This window comes from Xiphophorus hellerii, chromosome 6 (assembly GCF_003331165.1).
Source record: "Xiphophorus hellerii strain 12219 chromosome 6, Xiphophorus_hellerii-4.1, whole genome shotgun sequence".
Taxonomy (NCBI): Eukaryota; Metazoa; Chordata; class Actinopteri; order Cyprinodontiformes; family Poeciliidae; genus Xiphophorus; species Xiphophorus hellerii.
Window position 1 is genome coordinate 28118904 of NC_045677.1, and position 13572 is coordinate 28132475.

The 13572-nt window shown below is 39.2% G+C and overlaps 1 protein-coding gene across 2 annotated transcripts; it reads right to left on the reverse strand.

Annotated features, from left to right (window-relative positions):
- Window positions 1-5214: 5214 nt before the first annotated feature.
- LOC116720984 (zinc finger protein 771-like) lies at window positions 5215-13337 on the reverse strand. Of its 2 annotated transcripts, none has more exons than XM_032564535.1 (2): window positions 13042-13337; window positions 5215-6690 (listed from the first exon to the last, which is right to left on the reverse strand). In XM_032564535.1, exons 1-2 carry the CDS (start codon window positions 13238-13240, stop codon window positions 5657-5659), a joined length of 1233 nt encoding a protein of 410 aa, XP_032420426.1. In that variant the 5' UTR covers window positions 13241-13337; the 3' UTR covers window positions 5215-5656. The 2 variants fall into 2 exon arrangements, with proteins under 2 accessions (XP_032420426.1, XP_032420425.1); XM_032564534.1 differs by lacking the exon at window positions 5215-6690 and adding an exon at window positions 8997-10686 and having other exon boundaries at window positions 13042-13332.
- Window positions 13338-13572: the final 235 nt, after the last annotated feature.

Here is a 13572-nt window from a genome sequence, read left to right on the forward strand (position 1 = left end):
AAAACAGTATTCAGAGTCTAGGCTTAGCTCTGAAGGAATTTTAGTAGATTATTTTAGGCTTAAAATAACTGAGGATTTTTGTAGATTGTTCTAGGCTTAGACAATCTATATAAAGGTTTTACTGGTTTAGAAAAATCAGAGGGTATTTATAAAGGTTTTACTGGTTTAGAAAAATCAGAGGGTAATTAAAAAAGGTTTTGCTGATTTAGAATAATCAGAGGATAAATAATAAAATAAATAAATAAAAATTAAAAAAAATTTAAAAAAAACAAAAGGGAAAATAGGAGGATCTTTTAATAAAGGTCAAAATACTGAAGAATACGTTCCATGTGGCCCAGAAATAGATCATATGGTTAGAATTCAGAGATGGAATCAAAATGTCCTACATTGGATGGGACATCACACCAAGAATTAAAGAACTTCTGCTTCATGCCCAACACAATGAGAAATTCTGCAACGATCACCAGAAGAAGAACCAAGACCGCAAAGAAAAGCGCATGGAAGATGCTCAGCTCACCCTGATTCAACACATCACTGCTCAGAACTCCAACCACCGCCCACCTGCAGTTGATCAATATGGAGGTCCCTCACAAGATCCATGTTTCAACTGTGGCCAGATTGGACATTGGGCTCGAGAATGCCCTCAGAAGAAGCGAGACAGAAGCAGAGGCAGAGGTTTCCACCACCATCAAGGACGTCCAAACCCACGTGGCGGCTTTGGCCCACGCGGCCGAGGGTTCCTAACTCGGGGTGGTTTCAACAATCAAAAAGGACATTATTCCACCTGACTAGAGCCAGCAGCTAGCCCGGTGCTGTTGGATCAACCCATGGTTCAGCAAACCGCAAGTACCAGCACACACACATATATGGTATATCATCAAAATGCATATCAGAAGTTGCCAATGTTGACAGTGCAAGTTAAAGGTGTTGACATACATTTTTTAGTAGATTCTGGGGCCACCCAGTCTCTAATAAAACATGAATGTCTCCCTAGAGCTCCATTATCTGGAAAAACAGTTCATTCCACGGGAGCTTCTGGTCAAGTAACACCTGAACCAGTCACAAAACCATTGAATCTCATTGATCCTTTCACGGGACAGGAACTGACACATCAATTTTTGTTGTCACCTGTCTGCCCAATTAATCTATTGGCTCGAGATTCAATGTTAAAAATGTCTCTGTGTCTAAAATGTACACCAGAGGGCATCCAAGTGGTTAAACAAACGGAAACAACCACATTCTCTAAATTACCAAAACTTCTCTACATTTTTGAATGGTCTATTGCTGATCAACAAACTGAAACCATTCTGAGGTTAGCACGTAACCGTGTGCCTCCAACAGCTGATGTGATGCCTCAACAACGCTTGCATTGCACAACACTGACAACCACAGACCCAGGTGATGAGCTCGGCGTTGAGTTCATCTGCTCTCCACCCACATCATTGCATGTGACACACATGTGTTGGCAGCACAACACAACGTTCTTACTGGTTTGTCTAAGCCCTGCCCAACAACATTTTTTCCAAGTCCCTGAGTCATTTCCACATATCTCTCTGGCTAAAGATCCAGATGATAAGTGGAAGTCACTAGGACCTCTGGCTAAATCTACCCACGAAGCAACTGATTGGATGTTCCATTCTCCTGGAATAAAATACTCCCCCTCTCTACAAATGTACAGAGAGCAGTTAATTGCTGATTTGTCTGTCCGCCCCTCAAAGGAAGTGATTGATGACAGCTCATGACCGACACTTGTTCAGCTCTGCAGCCCTCATCCAGCACATGACACATTACCTGATCATCTTTGGGCTGTTCACAAATATGATGTTGGCTTAATTAAAGGTCAAGCTCCAATTCACATCACCCCAAAATCAAGTTTAAGACCCCATGAACATCAATATCCCCTAAAACCTGAAGCAATTCAAGGCATCACACCTGTTTTCAATTCATTATTGACAGCAGGAGTGATTGTTCCATGCTCTGATTCACCTGTAAGAACAACAATTTTCCCTGTGAAAAAGATGAGATAAAAGTCAACCTGTTGAATGGCGTTTTGTTCAAGATTTAAGAGCTGTTAATGATGCTGCGATAGCTTGTGCACCCATTGTTCCAAATCCATACACCATTCTCTCACAAATCCTACAAGGAAGCACTTATTTCACAGTAATTGATCTGGCATTTTTTAGCGTTCCTGTTCATCCAAGCAGTCAGTTTTGGTTTGCATTTCAGTTTAATGGGCGTTCCTACACATTCACTAGATTGTGTCAAGGTTATTGTGAATCACTAACCATTTTCCATCAAGCTCTGAATGACAACTTCGCAGCTCTAACATTACATCCGAAATGTGCTCTGTTGCAGTATGTTGACGATCTCCTATTGGCAGCACCTGATGCTGAACTCTGTAAAAATGAGTGTTTGAAATGACTCCATTTTCTTGCTGATAATGGACACAAAGTTAGCAAAACCAAATTGCAGTTTGTGCAACCTTGTGTGACATTCCTGGGGCACGTGATTTCAGAACAAGGCAGAACTATTTCTGAAAAACGCATTTCAGCAATAGTTCAGCTGCCCCTCCCACAAACAAAGAAGCAGTTAATGTCCTTTCTAGGACTGTGTGGTTATTGTAGGCATTTTATCCCAAATTATGCTGAGGTTGAGAAACCATTAAGAGAAATATGTCATGAAAAAGGGTTATTGATGAGCTCGAAGGTTACATGGACATCTGAAGCATTAACATCATTTGAAGCGCTGAAAAAACAATTACAAAAAGCACCCACTCTAGGCATTCCTGATCCAACTCGTCCGTTTACACAGACAGTGGATGAGCGGAGTGGCTGTATGACGTCAGTTTTGCTCCAAAAACATGGTGACAGATTGAAACCAGTCGCCTACTTCTCCTCCAAATTGGATGTTGTCACAGCTGGGCTTCTACCACTGTGCGCGAGTGGCAGTCGTATAAAAAGCTGTTTTAGCATCCAGAGACCTTGTGGGTTATTCTGATCTGACCCTACTCGTTCCCCACTCTGTCACACTCATTCTAAATGAGAAGAGGACGGCACATCTGTCAACTGCCAGATAGCTGCGTTACCACTGTGTTCTTTTAGATATGTCAAACATAACCATTAAACGCTGTACAGTTTTAAATCCAGCTACTCTTTTGCCAGCACCTGTGGAAGGCCAACCACATGACTGTGTTGCTGAATGGGACGTCCTGTGTTTTCCCCGACCTGATCTGAAGCAAGAACCGCTCTCAGATGCAGAACTCACATTGTTTGTTGATGGAAGTGCATCCAGAGATCCGCACTCTGGCGCCATCTTTCACCACTTCAAAAGACCCCATTTCTTTAGGAGACGCGGCAGCTGATGCTGCTGCAAAATCTGCAGCCAGAAGGTCTCTACCCAACAACCATTCACTACTAAAAGTAAGAGCACTGACACCTTTGCCTCTTACTTTACAAGATTTTCAATCCCATGCAATCCCTGCCTTCCTGAAAAATTTTTCAGACCCTTCTGCGTGACGTCACATGGTGTTGACCATGTCTCGAAGGGAGGAATGTTGAGGGAGATGGACAAATTATGGTTTACAATAAATTTTTCAAAATCAGCTCACATTTTTTGTGAAAACTGCATTATCTGTGCTCAAAACAACATTGCAAAAGGTCACAAAATGCAAGGAACAGGAGCACACCCCCAGACACACACACCTTTTCAGCATGTAATGATTGATTTTATTGAGCTCACCCCATGTGAAAAGAAAAAATATTGTTTAGTGATGGTTGACATGTTTTCAAAATGGGTTGAAGCGTTCCCAGTTCAAACAGCAGATGCCTCCAAAGTAGCAAAGATCCTCCTAAGGGAGGTAATTTGCCGCTGGGAGTGCCTAGAAGAATTTCTAGTGATAATGGAAGACACTTTGCAAATCAAATACTTACTGAACTGTCTAAAATGTTGAATCTGGATCTAACAAAACATTGTTCTTACCATCCACAGTCAGGTGGCGCTGTTGAGAGGGAAAATGGTACACTAAAGTTAAAAGTAACTAAAATATATGAAGAAACAGGTTTGAACTGGGTACAGACTCTTCCAATTGCCCTAATGTATATGCGAATGAGACGTCGTCAGAAAAATAACCTCAGTCCTTTTGAAATTCTCTTTGCAGGTCCTCCAAACATGGGGATGGGACCCCCAGATAGTTCTGGGAAAGATCTAACCACATGTGATGATAATATGATTAATTATTGCATTTCTAGCAGATCAGCTGAAAACCTTTAGACAACAGGCCCAAGGAGGCCAACCAGCACCAGCTACTAAACCACTGCATGATATACAATCAGGAGATTTTGTGTTTATTAGGAATTTTAGGAGGAAAAACTGGCGATCCCACCGGGGCCGTCCATCAGAGGATGCTGAGGCAGCATTAAGAACATGGAGGGAACCAGACGACATCATCAGCGACACTGGATCACAGAGGCCTTGTGGGATGTGTATTAATTGTGGTGGAAGACAGAAAAAACAGCGACAATGAGGAGTTTTTACTTAATCCAAGTTTTTATTGCTCTAAGTATATTGTATTATCATATTATGAAGGAATTTGAAGTTTCTAACTCTTTTGAAACTTTTTATTGTACGTGTTTTCATCTTTATTTTTATTCATCTTACTATAGAAATAATTATTTTTAAGTTGTTTCAAGAGTAACAAAGGGAGGAATTGTGGAATAAAATAATTATTCCCAGTGTGTTTACTTTTATTAGAAGTTTATTTAATATTAATCTTACAATGTTTATTATGTCTCACTCAGTCTTACAGAGTCATTGTTTCTCTTTTTAGCCTTCACAGTTTGCCTCAGTGTGTCAGAAGCTTAGCAACAGGCGATAAGTAAATAGTTGTCATACCTTGCGGAGGGACAAGACCAGACCGACGGCAGAGAGATTATTATTAGGCACAGAATATTCTGTCTGAAATCCCATTTTTAACTGAAAGTTGAATTTTTCTCTGTGTGTGTATTAATCTGATTAGCTCCTTGGTTAAAAATTCACATGAAAAAGGCCTCTCACCTGTATGAGTTTTGTTGATGATACTCTGTCTGTGGGTGAAGGACAGTATACAGTATATGTAGAGAGGTGATTCCTTTGTCTAGTTAGATCTCTTCGGAGTTCTCCATCTGTGCAGATGTAAAATAAAGCTGTGTTTTGTTCTTTCTCTTTAACAAGGTTTGGACTTTTCTCGCTCCACACTAGCAGTAAGTATTGTGACAACAACTGCACAGTATAAACATTTTTTATTTTTTGACATAGGGCCCAAAAGTCTGGCAGCGCCCCTAGGAACAGGGATGAATCTAAAACCTGCAGGACATTTAATGTTGAGCAACTGGGTTGGAGAGTTCTGGACTAGGCAATTCCAGCTCCACCATTCTTATGTACTTGTTATATATTTGTTTCATGTGTAAATTCAGTTTACCATAATGAAAGACATTTTTCACCCCATATTTCATGTGGAAAAACACATCTGACCCATGTGGGTTCTCCTGAGTTTATCTAAATGATCAATTTCTGAGAAAACTTTTCCACAAGTTTGGCTTCAAAACGGCCTTTGACCTGTAAGAGTTTTCATGTGAATCCTCAAATTATTCCTTCGAGAGAAGCTTTTTCCACGGGATTGTCATGATGAAAAAGGCTTCTCACCTGCATGAGTTTTCTTGTGGGCAATTAAATGACCAATTTGACTAAAACACTTTCCACATGATTTGCATGAAAAAGGCCTCTCACCTGTATGAATTCTCTTGTGGATATTTAAACTACTAACGCGATAGAAACTTTTTCCACATAATTCGCATGAAAAAGGTCTCTCACCTGTATGAATTTTCTTGTGGGCAATTAAATGACCATTTCGTAAGAAACTTTTTCCACATAATTCGCATGAAAAAGGCCTCTCACCTGTATGAGTCTTCTTGTGGACTCTCAAATCACCAATTCGTTTGAAAGTTTTTCTGCATGATTCGCATGAAAAAGGTCTCTCACCTGTATGAATTTTATTGTGGACTTTTAAATCACTAAGTTGTGAGAAACTCTTTCCACATGTTTCACATAAAAAAAGACTCTTAGTGTGGGTTTTGTAATGGTTTTTCAAGTACCACTGTCGTGTGTAACATCTCCCACAAATGTCACATTTGAAAGATCTTTTCTTTGTACTGGTACCAGACTGACTCTCTGACTCAGAGGAGCTGCTTCCTTCCTGATCTTTGCTCTCAACCACTGGAGAGATATGAAGGGAAAACTGCTCTGCTTTTGTCTCGTCTTCATTCATATCATCTTCCTGAAGAGTAGAAGTCTCAATCAAAGCAGCAAACTGCTTCTGGACAAGCTGCTCTCCCTCCTGACTGCTGCTGAGGTTCTTCTGGTCCTGTCCAGTTAGTAAATGTTCTGGTGGCTCCTGTTCATGTTGAAACACTGAAGAATCTAGCTCCTCTTTTTTTACATTTGTTAGTGGATATTCTATTTGCTCATGTTTGAGCAGTGTAGGTTCTGGTTCCTCCTCTTCTTCTTTAATCAATTTTGGTTCTGGTTCCATCTGTACCTCTTCAGTCCACTGATGTTCTGCTTCTTTCTGATCCTGACTGGACCTACTTGCCAGGCTACAGATTTGTTGGATGGGAGAAGCTTCTTCCTCATTGGAGACACTTGGCTGTTGGAGGTCTGTGGGAACAAAGGATGACATCATTAATATAATTTAATTGATAACCATCTCATGGATCAGCCTGGTTTCTCCTGGAGATTCTGGTCTGTAGGCATCATACGGTTAATCTAAAATTAGTTTGTCGAGTTTAACGGAAAAGCAGTTAAAGTGTCCTCCACACTAATTTGAAGCCATAGCAAAAATATTCAAAATGTTTTAATCCACAAATACAGTTTCATACAGATTTTTTTAATTATTTTTTACAATTAAATGTTTAATTTCAGGGCATTCATACAGAGAAGAACTCATCCTACCATAAGACAATATGTTTTTAATTTTACTTGTAAATTCACTTTTTAAAGTTGATCAGACTGTGTAGAAACTTAAATCAGTAAAACATGGCATTTTGGCTCTCTGGATTATAAATGTGATGAGACACAGAGCGGCTTGTTTCTCTAAGCCATTCTTCAATAGAATAAAGAGAAGAGAACATTTTCTTTAATAAGGAAGATGTCTTGATGTTCAAAAGAAAGTGTATCCAAGAAAATGTAGAAAAAACTTGCCTAAAATGAAAACCTATTCATTATTGCTGAGATTGTAAATTTAGATTAGTAAATGGAAGTGTGAGGGATGAGGCTGGATGAGTTTCTCTCAACACCACACACTGAGGAGGATGTGCTGCTAAAAAGCATAACTACAACAAAAAAATGATTTTAAATGTACATTATAGGTATTTTTGCTTTCCACATTTATTGCTGGAGATATTTGACTTTTTATATGTGTTTTGTTACGACTTGTTGAATACAGAGCAAAATTTGATTTAGTCACACATTCAGCAAAGTGAAATAAAAATGATTTTAATACTTTACTGTTAAAAACTGACTTTTTACCATTTTGCAACAGACAGCTTGCTGAGTGGTCTTGTGACATTTAAAATATAACTTAGAGAAAAACTTTTTCCGCATATTTCACATGAAAAACGTCTCTCACCAGTGTGAGTTTTGTAATGGTTTTTCAATTTATACTGTTGTGTGTAAAATCTCCCACAAATGTCACATTTGAAAGATCTTTTCTTTGTACTGGTACCAGACTGACTCTCTGACACAGAGGAGCTGCTTCCTTCCTGATCTTTGCTCTCAACCAGTGGAGAGATATGAAGGGAAAACTGCTCTGTTTTTGTCTCTTCTTCATTCATATCATCTTCCTGAAAAGTAGAAGTCTCAGTCAAAGCAGCAAACTGCTTCTGGACAAGCTGTTCTCCCTCCTGACAGCTGTAGAGGTTCTTCTGGTCCTGTCCAGTTAGTAAATGTTCTGGTGGCTGCTGTTCATGTTGAAGCACTGAAAACTCTAGTTCCTCTTTTCTTACATATGTTAGTGGATATTCTATTTCCTCATGTTTGAGAAGTGCAGGTTCTGGTTCCTCCTCTTCTTTTTTAATCCATTTTGGTTCTGGTTCCATCTGTTCCTCTTCAGTCCACTTATGTTGTTTCTGGTCCTGACTGGATCTAATTGCCAGGCTAAAGACTTGTTGGATGGCTGAAGCTTTGTCCTCATTGGAGACACTTGGCTGTTGGAGGTCTGTGGGAACAAAGGATGACATCATTAATATAATTTAATTGATGACTATCTCATGGATCAGCCTGGTTTCTCCTGGAGATTCTGGTCTGTAGGCATCATACGGTTAAAATCAATTATGTTTGTAGGGTTTAACGGAAAATCAAGTAAAGTGTCCACCACACTAAATTACAGCTGTGGCAAAAATGTTCTAAAAATTTTAATCCAGAAGTACAGTTTCATACAGGATTACAGCTTTGCTCTGCGAGATCAGGGCTGTGCAACATCTGCAGCTCCAGACCTGCAATAGGCTCTGTGGCTCAATTATAATAAAAAACAATGAAATATTGCACGTTTTCTGTTTCATACATTTGTTCTGTGCCCCTATTAAAAAAACAACACAGCACATCGTTCCTCCCTTCTCTCCTTCATAATAACCTTCAGTGAACTCTTCAAAATGGTTGAAGTTACATTTTCTTCTATAACTTCCATCCAATATAGAGATAATTGTATTCATCTGATTTCCATTGGAGTCTCAACAGTCTCTATTAAAATAACATTAATAGGTGTCGTTTTCACTTTAAGACTCTGTAGTTGTGGGTTTAAGTATAAATCTCTTCCAGTAACATAATTACTCAGTAATATTTTTATATTCCCTGTCGATGTAACATTTTTTAATACAAAAACACAATGGATCACAAATTGGTGCAATAACGCCCCTAAATGAACTACAGTGTGTGGATAGGCAATAAACGGGGGGGAAAAAAAGTACTCCATATCAATTCATGTCTTTATTTCCAGACAAAAAGTAGTCCAAACCATTTATCAAAAAATAACAAAATAAAGTACACAAATCATCAAGTAGGTAAAAAATTACACATCCGCCACATATATCCTAATATATATAAAAAAGCTAAAAGTATCACTAATATCACTGTACTTTGCAGTTGTCAGAGCTCCTAAGTTGTTAGAGACATACAAGTGGCACATACATTTATAAATGATTTTTTATATCTATATAGAGATATCTATACATAACTATATATAAATATACAGTATATCTATACATATATGCTCTAAAATAATCATTTTTTAAAAATCCATTAATGGGCAACAAAAATAGCTGAGGGTCTAATGTGTTTTGCAAAGTGAAAACAATCCAAGACATTGTTTAATATTTATTACAGTGAATCTGTGTGAGTTAAATGCCTACTTGTCAATTTTGTGTTTTATGAAAATTCAGTTCACAATAATAAAAGAACACTTTCCCCACCGTATCTTATGTCGAAAACACATTTCACCCATGTGAGTTCTAAAGAGAATAAGTAATACATTTCAAATTTTCTCACAAGTCTGGCTTCAACGCAGTCCCCGGCCTGTATGAATTTTCATGTGACTGTTCAAAGCATCCCTTCGACTGAATCTTCTCCCACATGTTTGACAAGGAAAAGGCTTCTCACTTGTATGAATCGTCTTGTGACGTTTTAAAATTCTCATTTGACAGAAACTTTTTCCACATGACTGGCATGAAAAAGGCCTCTCCCCAGTATGAATTTTCTTGTGGTCATTTAAAGTACTACTTCGAGTAAAACTTCTTCCACATGACTGGCATGAAAAAATCTTCTCACCTGTGTGAATTTTCTTGTGACGATTTAAAACACTAATTTGACAGAAACTCTTTCCACATGACTGACATGAAAAAGGCTTCTCACCTGTATGAGTTCTTTTGTGGTCCTTTAAATTACCAAGTCGAGAGAATCTCTTTCCGCATAACTGGCATGAAAAAGGTTTCTCACCTGTATGAGTTGTCTTGTGACATTTTAAAATATAACTTAGAGAAAAACTTTTTCCGCATATTTCACATGAAAAAGGTCTCTCACCAGTGTGAGTTTTGTAATGGTTTTTCAATTTACACAGTTGTCTGTAACATCTCCCACAAATGTCACATTTGAAAGATCTTTTCTTTGTACTGGTATCAGACTGACTCTCTGACACAGAGGAGCTGCTTCCTTCCTGATCTTTGCTCTCAACCACTGGAGAGATATGAAGGGAAAGCTGCTCTGTTCTCTCTTCTTCACTTGTATCTTCCTGAAGAGTAGAAGTCTCAATCAAAGCAGCAAACTGCTTCTGGACAAGCTGCTCTCCCTCCTGACTGCTGCAGAGGTTCTTCTGGTCCTGTCCAGTTGGTAAATGTTCTGGTGGCTGCTGTTCATGTTGAAGCACTGAAGACTCTAGTTCCTCTTTTCTTACATATGTTAGTGGATATTCTATTTCCTCATGTTTGAGCAGTGCAGGTTCTGGTTCCTCCTCTTCTTTTTTAATCCATTTTGGTTCTGGTTCCATATGTTCCTCTTCAGTCCACTGATGTTGTTTCTGGTCATAACTGGATCTACTTGCCAGGCTCCAGACTCGTTTAATGGCAGAAGCTTCCTCCTCATTGGAGACACTAGGCTGTTGGAGGTCTGTGGGAACAAAGGATGACATCATTAATATAATTTAATTGATGACTATCTCATGGATCAGCCTGGATTTTCCTGGAGATTCCGGTCTGTAGGCATCATCCAGTTAATATCAAATAAGTTTGTAGAGTTTAACGGAAAAGCAGGTAAAGTGTCCACCACACTAAATTACAGCTGTGGCAAAAATGCTCTAAAGATTTTAATCCAGAGGTACAGTTTCAAACAGATATTTTTTTTACAATTAGATGTTTAATTTTAGGGCATTCATACAGTACAGAACTCATCTTACATTAAGACAATAGATTTTTAATTTTACGTGTAACCTCACATTTTAAAGTTGTTCAGACTGTGTAGAAGTTTAATCAGTAAAACATGGCATTCTGTTTCTCTGGCTTATAAATGTGATGAGACACCAAGACTTGTTTCACTAATCTGGTGTTCAAAAGAAGAAAGAGAAGAGAGCATTTTCTCTAAGGCAGATATGTTGATGTTCAAAAGGAAGTGGATCCAAGAATATACTGAAATGACTTGCCTGAAATGTAAACCTATAAAGTAAACCACTGCTCCGACTGTGCATCTAGATTAGTAACTGGAAGTGTGAGCAATGAGGTTGGATGAGTTTCTCTCAACAACACACTCTGAGGGAGATGGTGGTGCAGGACAAAACATCTCCAGGTCTCCCTGGAGAAACACTGGAAAGAAGTTTCACCCTAAGTGTGTGTTCTGACTCTGGGAACAGTTAATAGTTCGGTGCCAGAGGACCTCAGGGTCTGCAGGAGTACGTAAGGTAATAGCAGCTCTGCAAGATAAGATGGTGAAAGACCATTAAGAGATTTAAAAAAACAGTAAACGAATCTTAAAATCAATCTTGAGACATACTAGGAGCCAATGCAACGATTTTAAAACAGATGTGATGTGAGCCTGTCTTCTGGTCTTGGTTAGCATTCGGGCAGCAGAGCTGCCAAAACCTCTGTCGCTTTGGGTCTTCTGCTTGGGTCTTGCCCCATGCTGAAGCCAGTGTGTTTGACTGGATTCCCCCGCTGGACACAAGTTGTCAATGGCTGACGGTGAACCAATGGCTGGAGGATCACATTGTGAACCACAGGCGCAGGGGTGGAACTCATGGGTTGTTTGTCAACCTCTACAGGTATGGTGTCAGTCAGCTGTGCAGTGGTCACCGTCTGACTCTGGTCAATCACCACGGTGTCCATGAAGTTCTCCGCGTCCTGTGTCCTACGTAGCATTAATATTTTACGCTCCAGTTCAGTAACTTTCTCAAAATGTGAGAAACAGCCTGGCATCTTGCTGGAGAAGTTTCAAAAGCCATTGGAAGAGACTTGATCACAGATGACTGCCACTTCTCGTTGGGTTTACTCTCAGCTGACGTGGCACATAGTCCAGTTTTCCAGACGGCTTCCAGTACAAAATAATTTGTTTGTTAGTATTTGCTTCCAAAGCTGACCGTACAGTCCTCTTTCAGCTCATAATCACCTGTTCGTCCCAAATTCTTAAAGGTTTACGCAGCTTTGTGTAGTGCCACCATGTTGAATACAGAGCAAAATTTGATTTAATCACATGTTCAGCAAAGTGAAAAACAATTATTTCAATTCTTTACTGTTAAAAAGTGACCTTTTTCTCTCTTTTGCAACAGATACAGCTTGCTCTGTGAACATTGCCATATTTCCAAGTTGGCAAAAAATACACATTAAAATGCATCAATATACAATTTAAAAGTCTTGAGGATTTTGCATTTTTAGCATCAGCTGGTCTGAGAAGGGATTACAGCTTTGCTCTGCGAGATCAGGGCTGTGCAACCTCTGCAGCTCCAGACATGCAATTGGCGCTGTGGCTCAATTATTATAAGAAACAATGAAATATTGCACGTTTTTTGTTTCATACTTTTGTTCTGTGCCCCTATGAAAAAAAACAACACAGCTCATCCTTCCTCCCTTCTCTCTTTCCTAATAACCTTCACCGCAGTAATCAGACCTGGAGGTGTGTCGACGGACATCATGCAATTATTTATTTTAGCATTTACAAAATTACGTATGAGCTTATAAATGAAGAATTTACACACTATATTCCAGAATTTACAGCACTGATAAGACTTGAAAAATATATATTTAGTCACGGGGCTTGAATGATCTCCATCTGGTTTTCAGAGACTCATAAACAATTTTTCTGTTGCAACATTTTGTCCTGAGCTCCAAAACTATCAGCCTCTGTAGCATCAGAGCTAGCAGCTAAAGCAGTTTCTGTTCAGCCCCGTTTAGCAGCAGCTGGAGCTGCAGCAACTATCGCCGCTGACGGATCTCTGCTGTCTTCAGTGAAAACATCAGCACCTTTATCCAGACCTACCAGAACTTTGTCTCTGCAGCTCCGAACCGACTCTGTGTAGCTTAATTTCTGGTTTCCAGTTGATCCGCATCATCCTGCGCTGAGCATCGAGCTCTTCCTCGTAGCAAATGATGGTTTTTTCAACCTCGGTGAAGATTTCTTGAGCAGCAGCAGTTAGTCTCTCTCTGATAAACTCTCTGAGATGCTGAGCTGAAGACATGGTTGCTGAAATATTAGCAGGAATGGGACAATGCAGCAGTTTTCTAGCTTAGCGTATGCTAGCTTCTTCTTCTTTTCTATCATGGCGGATCGGAAGCAACTTTCTTCTTCTTTTTGTTTTTAATGGCGGTTGGCAAGCAACTTAATGGTGTGCATTACCGCCACCTCCTGGTATGGAGTAGGAAGAAACTTTAAGCTATACCGCCATCTACTGTACATGAATGTGTAGCAACATTACATGCATTAAATCTAGTTTTTTTTAAATGTTGTATTTTGAAGAAGAATAAATAATGCTTTACTTAATCTGTAAATATCCACTATGTTTCCTTCATT

Bases quoted from the DNA above. Each gene is read 5' to 3' on its own strand.
- LOC116720984 (XM_032564534.1), bottom strand. From the start codon at position 13,240: ATGTCTTCAGCTCAGCATCTCAGAGAGTTTATCAGAGAGAGACTAACT. The intron at 10,687-13,041 runs GTAGGTCTGGAT...TTGTTCCCACAG, and splicing joins GCTGCAGAGACAAAGTTCTG to ACCTCCAACAGCCTAGTGTC.